The sequence below is a fragment of the Struthio camelus genome, chromosome 1, assembly GCF_040807025.1.
Source record: "Struthio camelus isolate bStrCam1 chromosome 1, bStrCam1.hap1, whole genome shotgun sequence".
Taxonomy (NCBI): domain Eukaryota; kingdom Metazoa; phylum Chordata; class Aves; order Struthioniformes; family Struthionidae; genus Struthio; species Struthio camelus.
The window spans coordinates 204,225,210-204,251,293 of NC_090942.1; the positions used below are offsets into that span (position 1 = coordinate 204,225,210).

A 26,084-nucleotide genomic window follows, 5' to 3' on the forward strand; every position below is an offset into this window, starting at 1 on the left:
TGGCTCCCAGTAAAGGTGTGTAGACTAGAATTTATTAGGACAGTCCTCAGATACTTCAAACAATCCTAACTGGTTGAGACTGCTGCTGCAGACTGTACTGTCTCAGGGACTCATTAACTTTTCCGGTTATGTCTTGAAACAGCTTTCTTCCATCCAGAGTGATCATAAAACATCTCCTCCTTTTTAAAACGGGTGCTCAAAGCCCAAAAAGCCTGTGAGAAAGTCAGCTAGCACCATCCACCAACTCCCAGTATCTCTGAAGCAAGCCAGGAACGCAAGTACTGAATGCAAGCCTTCAGAACAATTTATTGCCATGGCAGTTTATAGTTACCCCAGCTGCCTTGCTCTGCTGATAGCAGCGAGAAGAAACTGAGTAAATACTTCAGAAGTATTTCTCCAGAGTGCCTAAAGAATTGGCTTTTATTGTAGCTACTTTCTCTTCTTTCTTTGACCACCAAAACTTTTTCTTAGCAGTTGGGTAAGAACATGTAGTAAATTAGACACAACAGCTTCAAACACCTTTTCAGTAAGCCTTTTATGCATCTTCTGCAGGGATCTTTGTATCACCAACCAAAGAGAGAGATGGCTGTAAAAACCATCCCTTAAATAAGAGCATCATGAACTCAATTTTAGTCCTCTTGCTCGTAAAATTCCTCCCTCTCTTCCTCAAGCCTCAAATACAACCTGTGACAAACTAGTTACTATGACAACTCTTGGAGCATTACTTAATTTTTTAGGTTAGACTGTACAACAGTATCTAAATAGCCGCTAAATTATTGTATGGACATTTGTTCAAAAACCTTCTGTTCCCACCTTTTACAGTCCTTGAACAACTCAAACTTATCACTGAGGTGTACTATACACAATTTATCGCACATACACTATACTGTTAAATGTACAATGCAGGAATAACTGAGGAATGGGTAATCACAATACATGAAAACTGTCACTCCAATATATGAAAACATTTAAGAATATACCCTATCCTTATTTATCTTTCAGGATTATTTCATGATACCTAAGTTTAAAAATTCATGAACAGTGACTACAAAGAAATGCAGCTACACAAAACTCCCAAGTGCTGGTAGTGAACATACCTGATTCTCAACCAGTGCTCGTTCTTGAATCTCAGGTGTTTAGGCTTTAGCAAAACAATGAGGTATTTAGCATATTTCAAAAGAGGTGTTGGTAACAAGTCTGTTCAAAACCAGACTTGTTAATATCAATACTGTTTAAGCAAAAAGATAGGCAGCTATTTTAAATGGAAGTAGAAGTGAGTATTTATATGTCATGTTGCTGTTCTAGTTTTATTTAGCTTAATGTGACATTCCACAAAATAGAAATAGTGTGCTTAGTTATTGTAATTTGGCATCTCTTAATACGAAAGTTTTAAACTTCTAAGAACCAAAAATTAAAAATTGGTTCATTGAACTTTACATTGAAAAGTCACAGTTTTTAAAAGGATACATAATACATTTGCACCATTTTGATGGTGAACACTCAAATGCAGTAAGAATCTATCCACAATAGTTTTGTTAACAATATAGGCACATAGCGGCATGTAAACTACACCTGGCAACCAGAACAGCAAAGGCACAATCTGGATTTTTTTTTTTTTTTTTTTTTTTTTTTACTTTTCAAGAGGTTGTTTAATTTACAAACAAAAAAAAAAATTTCTATACTTCATGCAGAAGTTTTACATTTGTATTTTATAGCACAGAACCGTTACAGAACTGCTGTCAGCTGATAAAATAGGTCAGTTAAATTAAAAAAAAGATAGCAGCTCTTTGCACTGAGGAACTGAATATTTGAATTCGAGGGCAATACACGTTCTTATCTGTCAGGTTTAGAATATCTGAAATCCTCTGTGTATCTTTTTGTCTACAAAAAGCATTGCCTGCACATTTAAAGTAGGTACAAGTTTTCTGGTTTACTGTTTTCAGCTTGTATTTGTTCTCCCATCTGTCACTTGACTAAGTACTCAGAAGTTAAGATAACTGTAGAACTATCAGTTGCTTCTCTAATACAAAAGTAGTTTTAAAACACTGATATAACTAGGATTCCCACTGTGATCCTCTAAGAATCAAGCCTATTCAGATCTTTTTGTTCATGCCTGCAAACAGACTTAACTGTGGCTGTCTAAAGGGAATCACTAAGCATAACTGCTTTCTCACAGTAGAAAACGCTTCAAAGCGGAACACAGCCCCTAGCAACTCAGAGTCAAGTCTAATGCCGTAACTTCAAACGGTAGCTCTGCCCACAGCTCTAAGAACATGACAGTTTTGCATTTTACATAGAAACATTGCAGTTAGGACAAGTAGAAAATTTTAGTTTACAAATGGAAAAGATTTTTCTATTAAAAAAGACATTTCATGTAGTTACGTTAAATAGTTCTTATATGCACCATTCCACATTGTGGAAAAGCTGAAATACGCAGTCTGGACTCCACAAGTTAAAGAAAAACAGAATTATATGTATTGGCACAAATACTTACATCTACATCTGTACAAAGTAAAAAAGAGAAAAACACCACCCAAAAAACTGACAACCCTGTCCCACCAGTGTAGCATGTTCACCTGCTCCCCAGCACATACTTTCCTATATGACTGCCAATGAAGGACAGTGAGATGGGACTTAGTCTCAAGAGTGTGGTGCCAAAAAGTTCCAAACTGCTTTGTCAGTCTCTAAACATAGGAATCAGAAGTATATCAAAAAAAAGTCAGTCTGTTCAACACGCTTGCAACTTTGAGGTCACTGCAACTGCACTCTGTAGGCTCCTATTAGCAGCTTTACCTGTAAAAGCAAACAAAGGTTGCATATAAAAACTGTTCTCACGTACCTGTGTTAAAAACCTCTGCCAGCCTAAGAATAGCACGAGAAAAGGTTGCTAGTGGCTGAGCAAGCAAAAGTTGCTTACAATCTGTACCCACTAAACAGACAGACAGGCTTGGGAAAAAAATTCAAATACATACGTTAGTGGAAGGTGTTTAAACAGTTGACTCCCACTCTGGAGACATACATGTACACTTCTATTCGCATATGTATACTGATGACTTAGTATTACTTAAAAAGTGTTCAAGTACAGTAAAAAAATTTAAGAGTAGGGGAAGTCTTAATTCAGAAGATCTAGAGAATTTACAGGTATTTCTTCTGTGAATAGTGCTACCACAACAGGACCTGTTAAATCATCTTTTAACATCTCTTGGGACTACTGCCAAAATTATCTGAACGCATACAACATGGTTATGCAGACTATTTAAAAGCATACTGCGTTTTTTAAGTAAGTGCTTCCAAGTTCTTCTAATCACAGAAGCAGAGTGTCTGCTGCTACATGCAGAAGGACAACTGACACTCCATGCATCTGTTAGTTGTTAAATTTGCAATACAGACAGAAAGAATTTTCAACTATAACATTACTTTATCTTGGCTCAATAACTGCTCCCGCTACAGCAGGAACATGTTTACTTAAGATGGCACTAACATTCTCCTCAGTAGTGCTCCTATCTGAGTTCTGCCAACCTCACCAGACAGAACCTTAACTAACGGGAACAGGGTTGAGGAGAAAGTGAGAAATCCTAAGTAGTTTTACATTTACAACATACAACTAGAAGCACTTAAGACTACGGAGGAGTTACTGCACAACAAATTAACATACGTATTTTGAGAGCAGTTTGTACCTTGGCAGTAGGAGCTTCTGCCAACCGTATAAAAAGCTTGTTAAGGCCTGCAGTAGGGCTGAAGGAATAAATAAAGTGACTATCCTAAAAGAAAAAAAGAAAGAAAAGGAGCAAGTTAATGACAGGATGTGGCCAAACATGCTATATGAGCAGACTCTAGAACATGGCATTCAACCTACGCATTTTTGAAAAAAAAGTCCTGAATACTGTAAAGACCCTTTGGTGCAACCACAGAGAAAAATAAGAGGACTTTAAAAAGTGTGCATAATGATGCATTTAACAGAAAAAATATAAATAGAAATCACTAGAAATATGAGGAAGGTTGTTAAAACAATACAAAGTACTTACACTGAAATAACTTGGGTCAAAAATTTGAGAGGCTAGGTGAATTTGAGAAGTAAAAGAGCTTTTAAATTCAGAAATCTCATCTGCCTGCTCATACCTTAAATTCTGATGTCCCTGCCTTTTAAGGCATAATTTTTTAAATGGAATCCGATATCTGCAAGCTTTGCAGTTCCGCTGTATATAAAAAGAAAAAAATCAAGCTTCATGTAACACCCCCACCCCCAATGTGACAAGCAAATGCTGCAATATTACAATTACAATACTCAAAATCCAGGAAGCCAGGTTGTTCTATAAAGATTTTATAAAGCAGTTTATACTCAATTAGTTATATGGGAAGATTTACCAAAAATACAGGAAGCTGGAATTTATCATTTAAAACCACAGCTTGCACACTGCATGGTCCACAGAGTCGAGCAATGACTTCTTTACCAAAGAAATTTGAATGGAAAACAAACAGAAGAATTCCAGATCCTAGGAAGGGAAGACAAGTAAGTCATATGACCCTGAAAGAAGACCCAGAATTTAGAACAATTTCTGAAGACAACCTACACAGGTACTGTAGCCCCTTGTCATTTCTGAAGAGCTGGAATTTTTTTCAAAATTACACAGCACTGCACACTACATACTAAAGGCAATGCACTGGACACTTTCAAATCTTTTTTTTTTTTTTTTTTTTTAGCATAAATATTGAACTTGATGCAGCATCAAAGCAATAACGCAGTTCAGAACTACCAGAACTCCAGTCTCCCAACCCAGGCTCAGAGCGCAACTGCCTTTGTCACTAAGTTAAGGTCTTCCAACAGCAGGAACAGTTTTATGTGGCTACTAGATGAAAAAGCAAAACGGATATAGCAATTCTCATGTGTACTTCACCTCCATGTTTATAGGTTTGTCTAGAGAGAGTTGTAAAATTTAATGTAGTCTGGGCTGTGTTTTCTCTTGGGAAGGGAAACTGAATCTCAACAATTACAGATTTTAGGAACTGAAATTTAACGAGCAAGAATCTTCAATACCCTTAAATACCTCAAGTTTCTCTTAACCCATGAACAAATATAATGTTCCTTAATTCTATAAAGCATATTTAATCAAGAATTGGAAAACACTGAAACTCATACTCCAGTTCCTAAATAGAAAAATGGACCAACTCAACCACTTACAACCTTTAAGCCACAATTCAGTCACAGTAATGTATTATTTAGAGAAAAATCAGTATCAGTAGATAATGATTCTCCTTCCCTGATAAACTCAAAAGGCAAAAAAACCATCCCCCAAAGCTGAGCAGAGATTGCTATCCAGATTCCTGACAGAATGAGGAAACGTTCCAAAACGTCCTGAAAACACGATTCACAGCTTTTCACAGGGGCCTAAGGACAAAACGGAGCTGACTGTCTCCGAACAGCAAACTGACACTGGCTTGTTTTTTACAGTACTTCTAGACTGCCTTTGTAAGAAGTACTGTAAGATTGCCCTTACAGTACTTCTGTACTGTAGAAGTATAGTAAGAGTAAGAGCGCCCTTACTATACTCCCAGGACAGCAGCGTGTTAGGTACCGTACACAAAGAGGATGATCCACTACTTTCTTTTTGGAGCATGCTCTTAATTAAGATTTTTCAAAATTGTTCTTTTTAAGGTAAACCACTCCTTTCCTATAATACTTGTCATATAGCCAGTATAACCCATAAACAGCAGAAGGTGCCCTGTGTGACAGCACCAACTCTTGGAGGTGGGGAAGCAACACACAAAACCCACTCACGATGCATCAAAACTTTGCTCCTCTTCTCCCTAAAACAGTACCTCCCACTATCAACTCCTACAATCCACAGTCTTTGATTATAAACAGCACCCTCAATGTATAAATATTGGAAAGGCAGACAAGAAGTTTCCAAACACACTATTCTTTCTACTTTTTTTTTTTTTTTTTTTTTTTTTGGAACTACCTTCTGGCACATTTTGTGGGGGTTTATAGTTAAAATCCGTAGAAAAGTCTGGCCCTTCACAGAGACGATGACATGCGATTGGGAAGACTGGCTCCAGCAAAGCAAGACGAGCTTCAAAATAATCCCTGATGGTATCTTCGGCTACTCTTGAGAGCCTAAACAAGCAAACAAGTGAGGCTTGTACTTCATATACTAAAATTACTTTACCAGACAGAGATTTAACGAGAGCTGAAGCAAAAAAGGATTCCAGATTACCTGTTTTAGATTCCTGATTTCAGGAGTGAATGCCTTCATCATTAGCATTTATGCATAGATGAACCCCAGGTCCTGATACTTTATTAATAAAACATTTTATCAGTGATCTGTTTGTGAAATTCATCTATCAGGTCCACGAAAATAAAAGTCTGAGACAAGCGCACTGCAGCAGATTCCAAAAATTCTCACTAGCCACAGGCTTTGAAAACTGTATGTAGAAAGGTGTCCCTGAAACATTGATCTGTACAGTCAGACTGATTCTGCTGTATTGCAACACAGATTCTGCTGCACAGAAATAGACAGCTGCCTCCCCAGCATGGCTGCTGCGCTGACCTGACTGCAAGTACAATGTATAAATAAAAATAAATAAATAAATAAATAAAACATTGTATAATTTTACTGATGATACTAAGCTGGCAGAAATGCAATTCCCAATTAAACTCTACTAAAATGCAGTTTAAAAGCAGTTTAAAAGTAGCAACACTATCATTAAAAAGCCAATGGCCAGATGGAGCCAAATTAAAGGGTGGTTTTTTTTTTTGTTTTTTTGAATTTGAGCAGGCAACTTAGCCTTCAAAAGAGAGTCCACATCTAACCAATAGTAACTGTCACTTTTACAAGCAGGTTTATGAAGTAATCCTTTTAGGAAGGCTTTTTTCATACAAACAGGTTTTAAACGCTTTTTCAAGGCAAAGGTTGTAACTGGAACTCTGGAGGCCCTGACTCTCAGCTTTATAGCTTTTTCAGCTATTTTTCAGAGCGTTCTTCCCTTTTATGCTAGTTGAGATTATCATCTCCGGAACCTAAAACTGAAGTGTTTGAGCTGAAAGAAACCACAAGAACTGTCATATCAAAGCCAGCTTGGAACGCCTATCTACTTTTATTTCCAGATGCTAGAGGAAACAGTATAAACAATATGGGAAGTTATAAAAGTTGTCTTTTTCTTGGTACAGTGTCCTGGTTTCCGGCAGTCACTGCTCTTCAGACATCCAAAATCAGAGTGCACTCAGATCATACCTCTCTTCTGGCCTGCTTAATCCCTTCTGAACTCCGCTATGTATTTGAGTTAAACTTTCTACAGTTGCAAGATCCATAATTCAATTGTTTTGTGCAAAAATATTTTTGCCTCAAGCCTGTCACTTAATCATTTAACTGGACGGAGGACTTCTAAAGTATTCTCTTTTTTTACATTGTGATCTTTCAGTCTGTTCCAAGGTGACATGTTCCGCCTCACTTAGCCTATCCCTACGAAAGCTACTCACTTCCATTATCTCCGATCATCTTTACCTTCCCTTCCAGCTTTTTTCCCCTTCAAACGCTTCATTTGTGTTTGAAACACGGCGACTGCAATGGCACGTGTTATTTAAGAAACATGGGCACCATGGATTTACATTTTATTTTCAGTTCCTCTCCTACTATATTATTTTCCTTTTTGACTGACAAGAAGCACGGAACTGATGTTTTCAGATAATTATTCATATTATGAGTTCAAGATCTTCCAAAGCTCATTCTTCAGGATAGTCAAAACTGAAGATGACAGATTTTGAACAGGCAATGAACTGGAAAAGGCATCAAATAGTAAAGGGAAGCGCTAAGATCATCTTTAAATACTTATCCAAGTTTAGAAACTCTTGGTTAAGATCTTCTGACCTAATAGGTTAGCTCATGAGTATACTTTTAAATTGATATTTAAGGAGGAGCTTACTCTTCCTCCTCATCTATTTTTGTCTCCCTTTGGCATCCAATCAATTCAGTGTATTTTACATGATCATACCACATGAACACTCCATATTCTACCTACACTGCACAGCTCTTAAGTCATTCTATTGAACGATTAAGATTTTTACTTCCATCATTTACTGTCTTGAAAGCTTCACCTCTCTGGCATGATGTTCTTGAACCCTCAGCTCAAAACTGAGTAAATAGTCAACAGCATCTAAATTTTATCTCCTATCTTCAGACTTTTCATGTTTTTTTTTTTTTTGGGGGGGGGGAGGGAAGAAAATTCCTCATCGATTTTTAATGCTTTTAGGCAAATTGCTTTATTTAGTGAGTTCTTAATAAGAATTTACATTGAACTGTCTTGTGTCTATGCACTTCAAAAATTTTCCTGTTTGCTGTATTTCTAGTTTGAAGAATGTCTTTCACTTCCAGCAATTCCCCTTTTCACCTTTCCATTTCACATCACTTCTTAGTTAGCTTCCTGCCCTTAGATCTGTGTTCTTTTCTGACATCACCCCTTTCCCCCCCCATGACTTAAACCAAAACTGACACGTCCAATATTTCAAACTTTACCAGAACACACACAAAATTCAAAATACAGTTTACTTACGTTTCCAGATGACTCTTGAGCTGCTCATATACCAGTACATTATTACACTGTTTAGCAAAATGAAGTGCATTGTTTTGATGCTTTGACAAAATGTTACAGTCCGCTCCACTTTCAATCATAAGTCGCACAATATCAGAATTTCCTCTTTTACAGGCCTGTGCAGAAAGTGAGTACAATGGGGAAGAATGGACAACAACAACAATCCCTTTAAAATAAAACCAAAACGTTGAAGAAAGCAGAATAGTTGAAGTGAATTTAAAAAAAAAAATATCCACAATTAGTTACAGTTCAGAAAAGACGTCTTAAAGCATTCACCCTTTAAAAGCTAACAGAACTTGGAACTTAGGATCACACTGCAGAAATATTTTATTTTTATCCAGGCAATACTACACACCGGATTCCACAGAAGTATCAACATTCAGGGTTCCCAAATGCACTTAATGAGAAAAAAATGTAAAGTCAAAAAGGGAAGAACAACAACAAAACAAAAAATCTATAAAGACGACTGTATTCTGCTAGTCTATAGAAACTACAAAGTTTCTTACGACTGTTAACCAAAATAAATGGGTTTCTGTAAAGTATTCAGAATGACTAAAGTAACACTTTAAAGTGTCTGTTTCTAGAAGTCTCAGTTCAAATGCGACTTCAGATGTACAGTAAGTTAAGACAACGTGCCCCAAGCTATTATTTAAACGTTAGTTACTGTACCAACAGCGTTAAGCGTCCACGGCTTTTAGTGTTGTCTGCAAGAATTTCAAGGCATCTCAACTGAGGTCTTGACAATGGTACAGGAAAGCCTAAAGAAATCCTTGCTTTGAGGAACGCAAGTACTCTTGGCTGCTCGTTTTCAAGTAGGTAATTCAAAAGAATTAGAAAAACGCACAACAGAGATTTCTGTCTTCATGAGGCCTTGCAGAAGGTAACTGGCCATTTGTTTCACATGTGAACTTTCAGCTGTGCTTTCTATCCATAATCTTAAAAGTAAATAAAAAAATCCTCATAGAAAGGAATAAAGCGTCACAACTTTTTTAAAGTAAGATCCAACACATAAGGTTTTATAAAAGTGACTTGATAAACACACTTAACACTTGACCAGTAAGTTACTGGAAACAAAGACCCTGTCCTTCGCACCTGCACAGCAAAACAAGTATCCAGAATAAATAATTGCAGGCAGCCCATTAGCGGTATGTATAGCCATGCATTAAACATGAAAAACACGCCTTCAAAACCTGCAAAGCTCAAAAGAGAGGTTCATGGAGGTAGCCAGAAATCTGAAAAATCTGGGCTAAAGTGACTGAGCCCAGTCACCACAAGCCTATCATGACTGTTCTTTACAGAAGATGTGAATTCCCTAGGCTTGCTAAGCCTTGCGGAAGGGAAGAGAGAACCGCCACCGTTACCATCTTGGACAGAAAATTTTTTGTAATGTCTTTTGCAGTAAGTTTATCAGGAAGGGGAATTTTAATATCAGATAATTCCACCAAAAATTAGAAACCAGTAAGAAGAACAAAGACTCTTTTAAAGGTCTTGACATTTTCCCAGTAGAACAAAATACAGTGTTCTTTCTTTTAGGGTGTGTGTACGGAGAGCACAGAAGAGTCTCTTCATCCCAGGATCCCAGTAAGAGATCCAATTTACAATCACAGCATCTCCCAGGTGAGAGATGCTCCCTTCTGGAGTTTTTTGTGTTCCTGCTAACAAACAGATTATCTTAGTTTTAAGACCACACCCCAGACCCAGACAGTGGAAGAAGATGATGAACTACATTTAACACTGTGTTGACGGCATGTGGAGCCACTGCTTGAAGTAGTATGTTAAAAGATGGATCAATGCACCGGCTGGAAAAACTAAGAGTAATTTTCTATTTCAAACGTAGCACACGTTCCCTGACTAAACCAACTCTGGAAATGAGCCTATGTCTTCAGCCCTCCATTAGCTTGTCAAAGGCCAAGTATTATCTATTATTAAACCACGTCAGGACTGAATTTACCTTCATTAAGGCAGTTTCACCACTGCTCTGCTGCATGTTCACATATGCCCCAGCTTCCAGAAGAATAGCTACTGTGGTTAGAAAATTCTTAAAAAACAAAATCACAACACAAGTAAGTATAGAATATTTTGTGTTTTGGTTTCAGAACATAAGAAAACCTTTATTTAACATCCATCAGTAAAATCCAAAACACGAGCCATGACACAATTAACGTTGTTCTCTCCTATTGCTCATAAAGAGCAATTTATACTCAGGCAAGTAGATGGCCTGGAGTATCTACAGTTCTTACTTTTTTCTAAATCCCGTAATAAGAAACACCCCCGGAAGAAGACAGGTCTGCCCTAATCACCAAACTGGAATTAAGCTCCCTTTCGGCCTTCTATTTCCTGTACTCCTAAGAGCAAATGAGTCAACTTGAACAACAAAAGTGCGCTCCGTGAAACATCCTTTAAATCAGTAGTCAAGTTAGTCTTAATTTGAGAGAAGGGCTTGCCACCGTCTCTATCGCCCTACTCTCAAGTATTAAACCCTGCTTAATGAGAGATTTGCTCTCAAAGTCTCCCCAGCTCAGATCCTGTGTAGCCAGAGAACGTAATAAACAATTCTAAAGACCTTCAGCCCCCAAGATAGGCATAAGTTCAGAATTACCATTTGCCTCATGTTTCCTTCTAGCTAGCCCTATGATAGTCCCTCCTCAGGGCAGGGTTTTGGGATCACCTACAGGATGTCTCTAAACTTTTTTTTTTACGCTACAGTAACCACAGCCATCTAAATTATGCAGTTTAGGTCACCCTGCTGCGCCCAGCTGCCTACATTTTAGGCGTTATCCAAAGGGCAGAGTGAGGGTGGGATCTAAATTCGTTACCAGTTTTACATGCAAATACGACAGCCAAGAACTATAAATATGATGAAGAAACCAACCTTTTCAGCTGCATGTATCAATGCAGTTGTTCCATTCTTCTGTCTACCATTTACTTTAGCTCCTTTTCTGATTAGGACCCGGAGAAGGTCATCATGCCCACCTGCAGCAGCAAGCATTACTAGGGTCATTCCACTTGAGTCCTGCAACAACAATTGCCATAAATCAAAGCTGCAGAACAAATTGCAAACGCGTCAAGAGATTTCACCAAAAAACAAACAAAAAAGGTCCAAACAAAAGAATTCACACATACATAACGACAAGACACTGACAATCTATCAGCTCCTACTTCTCTTCTTCTACAGGCCTTACTGTGAGCCCCATAACCCACAAAACATTTAATATTCTGAAGAGCAGAGCAACAAGAAAGATCAGAATGGTATTTGAGGGTGGGAAAACCACAAGACTGTAGAAGAACTGGCAGCCGTCCAAGAAAAGAAAACAAAACAAAAACCCACAAAAACGTCTCCATTCCTTGATCCCTAATGAAGACAATAGCTCAAATTTATTTAAAAACAAAACACCCCAAGACAACTTATATTCAGGTACTCTACATTCAGAAACAAAAGGGTTTTTTTCATTTTTGTGGGCTTAAGTCAGCTACTATCACAAAGCTGCTTTCAGATTTAATCCAAGTATAAATATGAAGAGATCTCCGAGTGGCCAGTCTCCTCATTCTTGCATTTTCCACCAGATACTACAGTTCAAAAATCACGTACTTGCCTCAGTAATTCACTTGACACCTTTACTGCTACCCAACAGAAGTTTTAGCATGATTTATGGTCAAAATGTTACATAACATAAGTAAACAAGATCACCAGTTAAAATGCAAGTGTAAGATTTTAATTCTCAGAATTTCCTTTGAAAGGATCTCAAAAGATCCTTGAAAGAAAAAAACAATTAGAGCACAGCGCAGATGAAGCAGCAGCAGAAATCAAATTTCAAATGGAGTGAAGCGGTCCCGTCAGCCAAACAGAACATTCTATTTCTGTTTGCTTGTATAGATATTTTTCTATTTTAGTCACTTGACCTGCCAGATTTCATCATACCTCATACCATGTAGAGTCCTACATTTAATATTCAGTTAAATCCACCAGGCAACTCTGTTGCTAATCTGGCTATTGGGATACTTTTGTCAAGCTTTACTTTTTCTTTAGAAGAAATGAGGAACAAATATTGAAACCTCAAATTCTACTCTGCCTTTTCTCTTGTGCTTATGTTCACAAGGTGAGACAGGAATCTGCTACTTGCAAGGGAGGGGAAAATCTTTTAAAATATTCTAAATTTGTGTTGTATTTTTTCAATAATTTGCCCCCCCCCCCCCCAGAAGAATTACCTCTTGATCTAGATTGTATTCTTCATTTGACGAAAGAGCCATCTTCACTGTCATATAATCTCCATTTTTAACAGCATCCCTCAGGAGAGCTGTAAAATAAATTTAATAAAGATATAGGATATTTCTCTTCGAAATGACAGATAAGAAATATCCCTTCCTCCCAGCAACTACTCACTACTTGATATCGGTTCTGTTGAGACATGATTCTCATCTTCTCCATCAAGATGCTTCTGAAAGTCTTCTAGTGTCAGCCATTCTAACTGCATGTCCATACCCAAACTCAAGACTTGTTGCTTGCCATCTATCATATATTTGATTTTATAGAAGAAAACCATAAAATAAGTAACAAGTAACTAATAAATTGCCAACTCATTCACTGCTTGCCACTCCTTCAATGATCGGCAGTGCGACCTTTTTTTTTTTTTTTTTTTTTTTTTCATTCAAATTAACTCCGAAATTCAGTGCGGAATGGCTCCAAATAATGAAGGCTACATTACAGAGAGACATAAAATGCAAGTTAAAAAAAATGGGGGAGGGGAGGGTGCAACTGCCAACAGTAAGTTTTTGCTTGAAACCACCCATTCATTTGGTCTAAGAAACTAGGCTGAAGCGTTCACAAATGATGAACGCTCCATTACTGTAACAGGAAAAACATAGTGCATACTATGAAAAATTATCAGCGAAATTTAAATAAAAACATTGTTTGAGCCTCCCATGAGACAAGAACTGGAGCACCAAAAGACGTAACTAGGAGCGGAGAAAAAAATTAAATGCAAGTGCTCAAATTTCCCTTAGGTTTGTCACTACTGCTCACCAGAGTTCTCCTCCATTTGACACACATCCACTACTTCTCGATCACCTTCTGCAGCAATGTAAGTCCATGTATCTGTCTCGTCTCTTATACTCCTCCTTTCCTTGTACACCTTGCTGTCTTTTGATTTTAATTCTTCCACAAATTTATAGTCTAGACAAGATTCTTCTCTTTTACGGTTATTCTCAGAATATTCATTTTTTTCCTCTGAAGCTACATTAAACAAGTCAAATGCACTTTTGATGTCCTTATAGCCTAGAATATAGTTTAAAGACAGATACCAAGAGTGATTATTTGAGTCACTATTGCATCATGAAGTCTGAGTAAGTGACTAGAGTCCATTTTAAAAAGCCTACTCCCTTTTCAGAGGTTAATCATTGTTTAAGCACGGCAATAAGCTTAATAGCATAAACCAAAATTAGAGAGAGCTAGTTTGCCTTCGGCTACCTTGGCAACTCTTGAGTTGATTGCGGTGAACACAGTACTATCTTCTCTTTAAAAGAAAAATATTAATTTAGAATTATGCATAAATCAATACTTTGAAAATATCATTCAATATTTCTGATGAATGTACAAAGGACACATGCTATGTAAAGAACAATAAGTATTCAGTCTGTTTGTCGATTCTTTTTTTAAGCATTGTAAATATCTATTCTACTTCAAGTGAAAGATTTTTCCGTAATAGCAGCCATTTGGCACACCATAGTTCTTCCTACACCCATTCATAATCAAAAAGTGGAGTTACCTAGTCTCCCCCTCAATTCATCATCAGAGTAGTAAAAAAATGTATCCTGAATAAAACCACCCAGAATTTTGCTGAGATCAGGAGTGGTAACGTTAATATTGCACTATACTACTTAGAATTGAAGTAACAGGCACACAACCTAGACGTTTTTCTTCACATTTCAGAGCATCTTGTTTTGGTGATACTGTAAGGCTTACACAATATAACTCATCCTCGTGGCTAAAGCAAGAGGCAAGAAACCCACCTCAAGGGAAACCACCACCTTCTCTAAACATACATAGTGCAAATTCATTGCATTGTCAATACACCACTGAAAATGGTCAAGAGTTAGATGAATTCCTCCAAAAAGATTATCATCACCAGCATAACGTGGAAGCATAGTTGACAATACCAAATGAAAAAGGGCAAGATCTTGAGTTGTCTATGAAAACTCGAGATTACTTTCATGCTTCATACTCTTAACATACCAACAAAGCCATTAAATAGCAGACTTCTGCTTGCTAAAAATAAAAGCAGAAATTGATGTTTCTGATGTGCATTACAGAAACACACAATTCTGCTCTGGTGGAAATAAGAGGAGTATGCCCCAAATGGCCTTTCCCTTCTCTCTTTTAAGCAACTGGCACTTACTTTTTAGGCCCTTTTGTTCTCTTCTGCTCTTCTCTTCCTTCTCAGACTCTTTTTTTTGTGATTTTTCTTTTGTTTCATTTTTCTTTACTTCTTTCTCCTGTCATAAAAAAAAAAAAATTAAAGTGGTGGAGGAAAAAAAGAACCTCCTTTTACCACTCAAATGAGACCATACACTTAGAATTAGCACTACTCAAAACTGCACGTAACACTTGCGGACACGCCCAAAAATTAAACTGGTCACAGTGGAGTTATTCTGTGAAGGCTTCTCAAGTAAGAGAACAGATGCCATTTCTAAAATAAAAGGATAAGGCTTCAATTCTTACTTTCACAGCATCTCAGCCATGCAAGGTGCTTTATGGCATGAGATGCAGATATACCAAAACCAGCTTACATTTAAAATTAGACTACATCACAACTCGCCAAACTGAGAACAAAAAACCTGCAAAGACAAAAAACAACAGGAAACCTATTCTACTTAACAACACAGGTCTTAAACGTTAGTTGTAGCTTCATTTGTGAGTAGTTAGCAGGTAGAAACTAATACTCTCTGTTAGTGGCATTCTCTTTACTGTAACTGAGATAACTGAACTCCCATCATACTAAGGCTACAAAATAAGGAAGTATGAATAAATATCTGAAATATTTAAGTGACTGCAAGTATTTATTTACTGGAAGAAAATTTAAAATTATGAACTTAATTTATTTGTTCTGAAAGCTTAACCTGAATAGAACAGAAATACCGAAGAGTTCTTAGCACCTTCATAGCATTGTACTCAAAGTAGTTATGACAACACTGGCTTCAACTGTAACTGAGAACACTAGATATTTGTACACATAAGGTTCTAGGTTTCCCAACTTACACATGAAGAAAATCGTGGCAACAGTAATTTCTTAAAAAGGGACAATCACAAAAAAAAAAATCCACCAAAAATATTGCACCCACACAAAAGACTGAATTTAGCAATATCCAGTATTACAAGAGGACTTCATGGCAGATATGGAGATATAATCAAATCCACCAGAATAAAACTCAACTACCTCCACCAAAGGCTGCCCTTCTCCTCCTATGAGCCTCTCTCTACATTCAGCTCGCACATTCTGGGACATGGCTTTGTGTCAGCCCGACACTACCTTCTATGTGCAATTGCATGGACTTTGTGAAAAACCACCATCAAAAGAAACCCCCAAAAGACCTACAGACTATTAATTTAACCTTAAATGTTACCATTTTCTAGACACAGGACAAACTTGAATTAAAACTGAAAAAGTTAATATAACATAACATGTTAGCAGAACTGAGACATTTAATCCTTCTCCTCCCTCCCCATCCAAAACCCCAGCTTTTGATCACTAACATGGTTAACGAGTAGCACAGATAGCTGTTATTCCCTGTACATGCTCAGTAATTAGGAGGAGATAAAAATTCACCAAAGGGATTACCAGATACTTACTAAACAGAAGAGCTGCTAAAAACAGTAATCTTGAATTCTATTCCAGATTTTAGATATCAATTAGATTCATAACATACCCTACATGTTTATTTTTGGAGCCAAATCAAAGAGAAAGCTTCAACATATGGAATAACTTCAAACAGAGAATGTTATATTATAAATTGACATGACAGTATTCTGTGATCAGCTAAATAAGGAAGGACGTGTAGTTGAAACACGTGAAATGATAATACCTGGAATAAATAATCTATTTGGGAAAATAACTTAGTGAAGTTAAAATAAAACAAAAAAAACCCCACCATACAAAAACAAAACACTCCTAAGGCCCCCACCAACCCACCCACATAACGAGTCCACAGCTGCTCTGCAGAATAACCAGTTACAGAAAACTTTGTTCGAGTTTCCTACAGAAATCGAGCAAAGAGCAGACTGTCTTCTGCTTCCCTGGCACATCCAATCTACAGCAGCTCCAGGAATGCAACCATAAGAAAGACCTACAGCTTACTGACGGTGCTGTGCTCGCTGAAAAGTCACAAGCAGACACATTTTCATCTGATTTTTTTCATGTTTGGGGAGACAGGATTTTTATATCGCTGGTAAATAAAACAGAACTCCAAAGATGCAGAAATCAGTGATTATAATCAGATATTTCTAATGAATACTATTGCCTCAAACCATGATAAAAATACTTGGAATAAGAAAAGGCCATGCAATTTCAGGAATTAATATACTCGGGAGAGTTATTTAAATAACTTTTTGAGACGTGGCTATGCCTCATAGCTATTGCTTAGCCTTGTTTACAAGAGCTTTCACCATTAAGCTCCAGCAAAATAATATTTTACGGAGTAATTCTGGAGTACAACTACATGTAACATTTCTATTCTCTATCCAAAAATCAATTTGCTTATGCTTAACGTGGCCTACTCTATACATACAACAGTCTTAAGCAGAGGACCACAGCTGAACCTACAGAAATGAAACACTTGCTGCCATGGAAGTATGACCTCAGGAAAGCAGAATGCAATCTAGTAAGTTTCAAGGTATTTTGGCTGCAATCCTGTTATAAATCAGAAAGTGGTTTCCTCTGTGCAGCCAACAAAATTTTTGAAACTGCAAACTGTATTAGGGCATTTTCAAGCAGCTGAAAATTTTTTTTTCCCCCCGAAAGTATCTTTTCCTCAGAAATATTCTAGAAATATTGCTTCAATTTTTTCCATACCTACACATTTTTTTTTCTTTTACCACCCCATTTTTCTGAAAACAATATTGTCCTCAGTGGATAAAGATAAGAAATACGCTAACCAGTGACTGGATTACTTAGAGCCTATACGACATTTGTAATCAATACAGAATCAAGTCATGAAACTAAGCATCTTGTATATACACCACAGAAATTCTGGCAAGACAAGCCACCTGCACAGTTACCTGGGAGACCTGAGTTCAGAAGCAATTTCAGCATTCCAGTTCTTAGGTAGGTGCTGACTGATTGACTTTTGAGAAAGATCAAGTGTTCGTCTTACCTCAGAAGTGCACTTCGCTGTGCAACGCTGGATGAATAGTCGCTAGAAGAATGAATGCCTTACCGTACAAGCAGACTATACAAGTGGAAAGAAGTCAAACTGAAGCATTTGTGGAAGGCAGGGGAAACAAGAGGCTAAAAGTAACAGTACATATTTGCAGAACCAGTAAATTTCATGTTGAGTAAATAAACATAACAAGCAGGATAAATTCTTACTTTTCTGGACACTTGGAAAAAAACTGATTATATATAAGCTTGGTTTTGGAATACAACTTTAAGATCACCTCTGATAATGTGCCTCTTTCCTTCAATACCTTGTATCCACTCAGATCACATTTAAAGACACTCTTCTCTCCTAAGGTGTTCCCTCCTTCATAGTGTTCAGAATCCAGAAATTTTTCAGTCTCTCCCCACAGACTGCACAGGGGGTCTTACCTTTCTTTTCTTTCTCATAAACTTTCCAACTTGTATTTTTCTCTTAGAAACCAGAAACAGCAGCCTACGTCCCTCAAGTATCTGCCTGAGGTAAACATCCACCTTTCCTCCCCTGCTCCCTGATGCGTTGACATTGCTTACCTCCCCAGCTGAATCGGTTGATTTGCGTCCTCTTTCATCAGTGCCCAATTTTAAGCCTTTCTGCACCAGTGCAGGAACAGGTGACACTTTCTCCACCTCCGCAGCAACTATTTTTACTTTTTCTTGACTTTTTTGCCTTTTGTGCATGCTTTTCTTCTCTAAATAGGTATCCTTAGTCTCCACTTTTCTACCTTCCTCTTTATAATCTTCAACTTTCTGAAGTTTTTTCTTCTTTCTTTTAACCTTAACTTCAATACTATCATCTTCATTACTTGCTGATCCATCAAGATGCCTATCAGATATTGAATCCTTCTCAGCAATTTCTTGTTCCAGCCTCTCCTTTCCACTTTTTACCTTTTGCTTCTCCCCTTTATTTTCAGAATATAAGTCTGAATTTTCATTATCAGCTCCTTGAGAAAATGCATCATCTAAAGTACTTGATTCCGAGTCAAACTGAAGGTCTCCATGCTTCTCCTTCCGTGATTTTTTATTTTCTTTAGAGTCCTCTTTAGATTTTAGTTTTAAATCTTTAGTTTCTCCCTTCTTTTTCTTGACTTCTTTAGTGTCTTCTTTCTTTTGCTTCTTTGGATCTTTTGAATCCTCCCTGCTTTCTGAAGTCCTTTTTTTCGGTTTTGAATCCGAAACCAAACTATCTGAAGAATTTTCACGTTCTATTCTGGGTTTTTCTTTGAGTTTTGCAGACTTAGACTTTTTCTTCCTCAGATCATCTGGGCTTCTATCCTCTCCATCTTTCGACTTTTTCTTTTTCTTCTTTGGTGAAACATCTTCTTTTGTTTCACTTTGCCAGTCACTGTCAGATTCTGCTTCAAACACATCATCATTTAGAGAAAGTTTCTATAATGTAGGGAAAAAAAAAAAGATTTATTTCCCCATTAAGCCGTATAACTTAAGTGTAAACAAAAATGAAACCCACAGAGATTATGATTACAAGTAGTGAGGATGAGGGGAAAAAGTCAACGTCTTTAAACACTGCAAACATCATTCTTCATTGCCAAATTGTAGAATTGTAATGTTTATGAATTGCATCTCATTTACCTAAATCACACTAGTAACTGCTTGAAACAGAATCAACACATGAGCAAACTAGATCAACCAGACTCCCAGAGCCAGATACCGGAAAAGAACTCAATCTGACTCTCTTCGACATCAAAACCAATTAACTTGATTTTGAAAAATTATCTACAGCTTTCCCAGAAGTTGGGTACAAGCTTTCAAAAAAAGATTCTTAATCATGATTTTGAAGCTAATCGAACAGTTCTTTAAAAAAAAAAAAAAAAAGGCTACATGCTTTACTCTTGCAATTAATTTTTTTTCCTTTACTCCCGCCTCATCTAATTCAAGATTTAACAAGCAAAAGCCATCATCTTCTTCCATATGAAGCAGAAAGGGGAACTGAGCAAAGCATCCAGCTTCAGGAATACAACAATGTATGTGTGGAAAGGGAAAGGCGGCTGCTTATGTTGTTGGAACACCAATAAAAATGATCATCTATTACTTACATAGTCCCATTAAACACCAAAATAAAGGTGAGATGGATTTAGAGTCTGTAAGTGAACTCGTCAATTCAAACAAATTCCCTAAACACAGAGCAGCAGAAATACTCAGTTTCACCTGAAGCACAAAACACTTTCAGACTGGAGAGATTTAAATCTTCCCTAATTCCATATCCAGTGCCGTCCTTTCTCCCTCCTGCCATTACCAGAGCCTAGATGGGGAAGATGCCTTCAATATACAATACCAAAAGGTGAAACACACCTGTATGTCCTTTTTAACAGGTTTAGGCTTATTGTCCACAATTTTTTTTCTGAATTCAAGCAGCACTTCTTTGCAGTCTTCCAAATGAATCTCTGGTTCCCAGGTATCATCATCAGAGGTGTATCCCTTCCATCGTACTTTGTAGAGAATTTTACCCTGTAAAAACGACGACAAGAGCAGCAACATTTCATACACACAACACAGCACAGTATTGCTCTGTCTACTCATTCTTGTGGATCTCGGTGGATAAATCACTTGACATATATGAGAATGAATTTTAATGAGTTCAACCTGAAGTCGACATAAGAATTTCTTCCATTATTTCTATCAGCATCATGTACTGAACTAGAGAGGTGTTAAAACACTTCAGAAGTCAGTGGTTTTATCCAAAATATTTGTAGTATCTGAAATTTCTTCAGAAAAAGCAGCAGCAGTGAACAGATCATACAGCCCCAGTCATTTTAGCAATAGATTTTTTGACAGCTGCAAAACTAAATGTTAATATTTTTAACTTTTAATATTACTGCTATAAAAATTTCAAGATTGAATTGCTTCTTTTTGCTGAAAAGTTATGCAAAATCTAACGATCAATAATGCAGTCATACCATTCATTTGATTTTATAATGGAATTTGTAACTTAGGCTAGATTTGTAGTCAGTGCAGCTCCTGATAAACTGAAATACCAACAGTCAGGAAAAAAACGGGGTCCTTCAACTAAATCTTGACAAAACCCGAATTTCTGTGTTTCAACAGAGTTGCTCTTGATGATTTCAGTAAAGATTACATACCACAGCCCTAGGCCAGTTATTTCAATGGTATTTAACCTCCCTATAGGAAAAAATGTAACTTTTATTCTCTCTCTCCCGTTTTTTCACTAGGTTAGAAAGTCTTTTACCATTAAAAAACAAAAGAAAACAAAACCTAAAAATTTCTACCAAATCACCTCTTGCCCTTTTCCTGAATAATTTAAGTAGTCTGCATTCTTACGTCTCTCAGCACAGACTCATTTTCCTGCTGAGAGACAATTCTTATTAGCTTGGACTCAACGTAATCCTAACTTTGCCAGACAAGTTGCAACTCACAGCCTTCTGCACCAAGCTTGACTGAAAAGCACTGGCAGACACGTCCTATGAAATCAGTGTGGCCATCTTTAATGATTAAACCTGCAGTCTCACTAAACAGACATATGACAAAAACCAACACCAAACTTAACAAAATCCCCTTTCCACATAAACACATACTGAATACCAGGCAGCATAACCATTCCTTAACTTATTTTCTGAAGGGAAGTCTATAATCAGCAAATGTACTAAGCAAAGCACCTTTGGGGATGCAAAACAGCAGTCTGTCCGTCTTTCAGAAACGGGCTCATAATGCTCCCAAAGATCCTATGCTGTTAATCAAGCTTGGAGAAGGGAATCCTCAGAAGCACTGCCATTTACCAAATATATTTTCACAATTGTATATTTTTGCCAGAGTACCGTTAACCGCTTTCCAAGGTCTTATATATGCCACTCAACTTCAGGAAGCAAGCTGATTACAATCTTTATTAGCATTTTACTTCACAGCCACATAAATAAGTAGCCTATATTCAAACACAGTAGTATACTTCCCCTGTTGCAATTTAACTTAACCACATGCTTCTGATTCAGCATCAAACCACGTTCATCTGTCTGCCTTTCTTTCTTTTAACGGGGTCCCTCATCATATTAGCAACTAGTAACCCTCTTACTACAATCGCAGAACAATTTCCGTCGCAAGAGATCTCTGGAAGCCAACAAGCACAATCCCCTGTTCAATGCAGGTCCAACCAACCACATTAGGCTGCTCAGCCATTTGCCAAGTCAAGTTTCAAGGATCTCCAAGGATGGATGTTGCATAGCTCCTCCAGACCATCCTCACAGCAAGAAATATTTTCCTAGTACCTAATCAGATTTCCCTATGTTCCAGCTTGTGTCCGCTATCTCTTACCCTTTCGCTGTTCACCTCTGAGAAGGGTCTGACTCTGTCCACTCTACTCCCTCCCATTAAGTAGGGTAGGCAGTGCTATGGTCAGCCCTGAGCCTTCTCTCCTCAAGTGGAACAAACCCAGCTCTCTCAGCCTCTCCTTGTACGTCCTGTGCTCTAGCCTCCTTATCATCTTCACGGCCCTTTGCTGGATCCACTCCAGTAGGTCCAGGTCTTGTCCTGGAGAGACTAAAACTGGACACAGCCCTCCAGATGCTGTCTCACCAGTGCTGAGTAGAGGTGAAGAAATATCCCCCTCGATCCACTGGCTACGCTCTCGGATGAAGCTGCAAAAACTCTTTGCTGCAAAAACCGCTGAATTGTGTTCAACTTAACTTGTTCATGCGGTGCCCCATGTCCTTTTCTGCAAAGCTGCTTCCTAGTCAGTCAGCCCCTCGCCTGCCCCACAGTACAGGGTTGCTCCAGTCCAGATGCAGGACTTCTGAGTTAGCTACACAGTTATCATTACACCTTTGTAACTCCGGTACAAAGGAAGTCAGAAGTCCTTTTTAATTAATTGAGAAAGCTGGCTAAAATAAAGTCTAATGTAAATGTAAGTCTTTCAGTTTACATTACATTTAAGAAACCAAAGTGAGACTATTCAGCTGTTGAATGACTGTGTTCAGTACACACATGAATGATACAAAATTGCAGCTTATCAAAGAGAATTAAATGAAAAAAAGAGATTGATGTTCATCATACTAAAGATGCAGGGACTTTCACTCATCTGCCAAAATTATTTTACACATATCATTATTTGTTCTGTCACTTACAAACGGTAGAATATTTTAAAACATTTTTATACTGCTGTAGTTCCTATGAGAGTTAGTCATGGCCCAAATCAACTCTTACAGAAAGAGGATACCGCCACGTAATTAAAGAGTAAAATTAAGGTTACCTGCTTATACGCTATGCCACAATTTGTCTTGGAGCCTGTTATTGTAGAAGAATTTTTGAACAGTACAAGCAGCTTTCTAGGCATACAAAAGAGGAACATTCCCAAACTTTTGTTGCCAACTGTCTTAAAGAGGACACCTCAACGTTTCATCCATCAGTAGGTCCAACTTCCCAGCCCAATCCCATTCTGGGAGCACTGGCTCTCTCCACCAGCTCCAGCAGCGTCAGGGCAGGGAATAACAACAGCTTCTCCGGGCAGCGCCGTACAACTGGCCGTACACTCAAGTCAGCCCTGTCCAGCACAGCCGACCTGCTCAGGCCACATATCCTGCTTGGAAACCTGCAAGCTGGGAACCTCCTGTTAAACGCAGACTACGTTAAACGTATGCTACTGAATATAACTTTTTTTCAGTTCCGCATACCCAACAGTATATAGCTCAGGACCTGCTACAGAATAAGCTGTTTACAGGAAGAAGGTGGCAGAAAAAGGGAGTAGGAGATGCCTGTCAGCACATAAAACTTTCTGGTTTTTTTTAGAAAAAGAAAGGACTGTATTCCAAGTACACCGATGTTCTTTAGAAGCGCGTGCAGTGGTTTGACTCTCCAATACACACGTTTTACGCTCCATCCTTGTAACGGAAGGGTACTATTGCATTTAAGCCTGACTTACTATTTGGATCAACGACTTGTAGACAAAACTACAAATATTATCTCTGAAGCATAACATTCTTAAGGCATCAGTACACAATCTAACTGTGACAGCATCGTGAACATATAAAAAAATTCTTGGTCCAAAGGTTCTCTGACCTGAGTTTCAAAATCTTGATACACTAAGCAGGCAGACTTCTATACCACCATGTGTTTGACTGAAGCCTAAAGTCACACTAATAAATTAGTTAAAATAAACAACTTGCAAACACAGACTCATTTGTTATTTTTTGCATTTGAAGTTTATGAAGTTTTAGAAAAATTTCAACCAATTCAGGCTGCTTTCAAAGAAGGAAGAGAACAACGTATGATCTTTCTCTCTGAAGAAAGAGAGGAGGGGCAATATAGTTAGTTATTTTAACTGAAAGAAAGTCTCTCTGCCTATAAGGCTTTCACAGATTTTATATGCCAGTATCGTTTCTCAGTAAATATACTTTTAAACTACTTCAAGTTCTTCACTACATTCAAGCCTGCACATTTCAGCACTCTAAGCCTACATCAAAACATAATCATAGGTCAGGCAGAAGAGCAAAGAGTAGTTTAACACTACAAGGAAAAAGAAAAAGGAGGAAAGATATTTTAAATATGTCTTACCTCAAGTTAAAAAAAAAAAAAGCTTCCTTGCATAGCTGCTACCGTTTTAAGTTACAGTTATAACGGAACTGCACTTTTCGCGTGTTTTTGGTGAAGTAAAGAAGAAACGGGCAGGAAAAGCTGCCTGAAACATCACTCGCTACCTGTGCAGCCTGCAAAGCCTGGCTGCAGAGAAAGCGAGGGAGAGCACCACGCGACCAAGCCCACCGGGCCGGCCCTGCTGCCAGCGCAGGCAGGCGGCCGCCCCGGCCCGCCGCGCTCCCGGGCGCCTTCCCGGCGGCAGGGCAGCCCGAGCGCCGGGAGCCGCCGGCCCCGCCGGGCCGCAGGGCTGCGCGCCAGCCCGCCCAGGCACCCGGCCCCGCCGCGGGGAGGGCGGCCGTGACAGGCGGCGGCGGCGGCGCCACCGCCGCGCACTCACCCCCTCGGTCTTCACGTCCAGGATCTTCTCCACCTCGAACACGTCCTCCTCCTCCTCCTCGCTCTCGCCGCCGGCCGCCGCGCCCGCCGCCTTGCCAGACCCGCCGCCGCCGCCGTCTTCCTCCTCGTCCTCCTCGTCCTCGGCCGCAGCCGCCGTCTCCTCCTCTTCCGCCGCCCCCTCCAGCCTGGCCGCTGCTGCCGCCGCCGCCGCCGCCGCCTCTGCGCCTCTCTCGGCCGCCGCCGCCATCTTGGGCCGAATTTCAAACGACAACGGGGAAAAGCGGCTGCGACATCCACCGCCGGGCGAGGAGGCGGCGGGGCGGCCGCCGCAGCCAATCGGCGCCCCGCCAGCCCGTGACGCACGGAGGCGGGGCCCAAGCCTAGGGGCCTCCGTGCCCTCAGCCTGGCAGCTGGGTGCGGCCAATGAGCGGCGCTGGCGGCGGGGCCGTGACAGGGGGCGGCCGCCGCGTCTGCAGCCGCCGCCGGGCGGGCGGGGGCGGCGGTCAGCGCCGGGCCCCGCGCGGCGGCTCCCGGGGGCCCCCGGCCCGCCCTTCCCGAGTGCGAGCGATCGCTGAGGAGCGGCCCGGCTGCCCGCTCCCGCCCGCACCCCTGGCGCAACGCGCGGCGGGCAGGGCCCCCCCTGGGGACAGGAAGCCCTTCGCGGCAGCCACGTACTGTTTCAGTTTCTGGGGCAGTGGCCCGTCGCCGGGGAGAGGAGGGCACTCAGCCCTAACGGCGTAGCGAAAGCAGGGTTTTGTATTCGCACTGTTGACCTTTCTGCCAAGAGATGGAAGTGCCCAGACGAGGTTGCCTTGCCCAAATGAAAAGACAGAGCGCGTTTGATTATCCAGGCACAGAGATACTCTTCAGCTGCAGAGGCACGAGGGTTTGGGGAGACGCACAAAAGACACGTATATAAACGCCTCAGGAAGAGCTAGGCGGTCCCACTGGCAAACGGGCTTTCTCACTAGGGAAATAAAAAACCCCTTTGAATATCATAGTATTTTGCATCTTAAAAACAGGTGTGCCTGCCTATGGGAAATTATTTTGTGTAATACACACGAGGAAAAAGAATAACCTTTTTTTGTGAGAAAAAGCAAAGAAACCCCATCCTAGTTGCTTGTTTAACTGCCTTTCCTAGTGCTAGAGGGTTAACGTATC

General features: G+C 39.4%; 1 protein-coding gene across 4 annotated transcripts; it reads right to left on the reverse strand.

Annotated features, from left to right (window-relative positions):
* Nucleotides 1–10: 10 nt before the first annotated feature.
* Nucleotides 11–25,226, reverse strand: MPHOSPH8 (M-phase phosphoprotein 8). Of its 4 annotated transcripts, XM_068930287.1 has the most exons (14): nt 24,925–25,226; nt 20,301–20,456; nt 18,525–19,379; nt 14,979–15,075; nt 13,607–13,858; nt 12,968–13,093; nt 12,793–12,881; nt 11,459–11,599; nt 10,538–10,624; nt 8,548–8,702; nt 5,961–6,115; nt 4,366–4,493; nt 3,678–3,761; nt 11–2,793 (listed from the first exon to the last, which is right to left on the reverse strand). In XM_068930287.1, exons 1-14 carry the CDS (start codon nt 25,168–25,170, stop codon nt 2,752–2,754), a joined length of 2,613 nt encoding a protein of 870 aa, XP_068786388.1. In that variant the 5' UTR covers nt 25,171–25,226; the 3' UTR covers nt 11–2,751. The 4 variants fall into 4 exon arrangements, with proteins under 4 accessions (XP_068786388.1, XP_068786389.1, XP_068786391.1 ...); XM_068930288.1 differs by lacking the exon at nt 13,607–13,858; XM_068930290.1 differs by lacking the exons at nt 12,968–13,093; nt 13,607–13,858.
* Nucleotides 25,227–26,084: the final 858 nt, after the last annotated feature.

What these genes read in the sequence shown, in the direction of transcription:
- MPHOSPH8 (XM_068930287.1), bottom strand. Translation starts at nt 25,170, where the DNA reads ATGGCGGCGGCGGCCGAGAGAGGCGCAGAGGCGGCGGCGGCGGCGGCG. An exon ending in AACAGAACCGATATCAAGTA is followed by an intron (nt 12,882 to 12,967) that starts GTGAGTAGTTGC and finishes TTTATTTTACAG; the next exon opens with CTCTCCTGAGGGATGCTGTT. An exon ending in CTCAAGAGTCATCTGGAAAC is followed by an intron (nt 6,116 to 8,547) that starts GTAAGTAAACTG and finishes TTGCTTGTTTAG; the next exon opens with GCTCTCAAGAGTAGCCGAAG.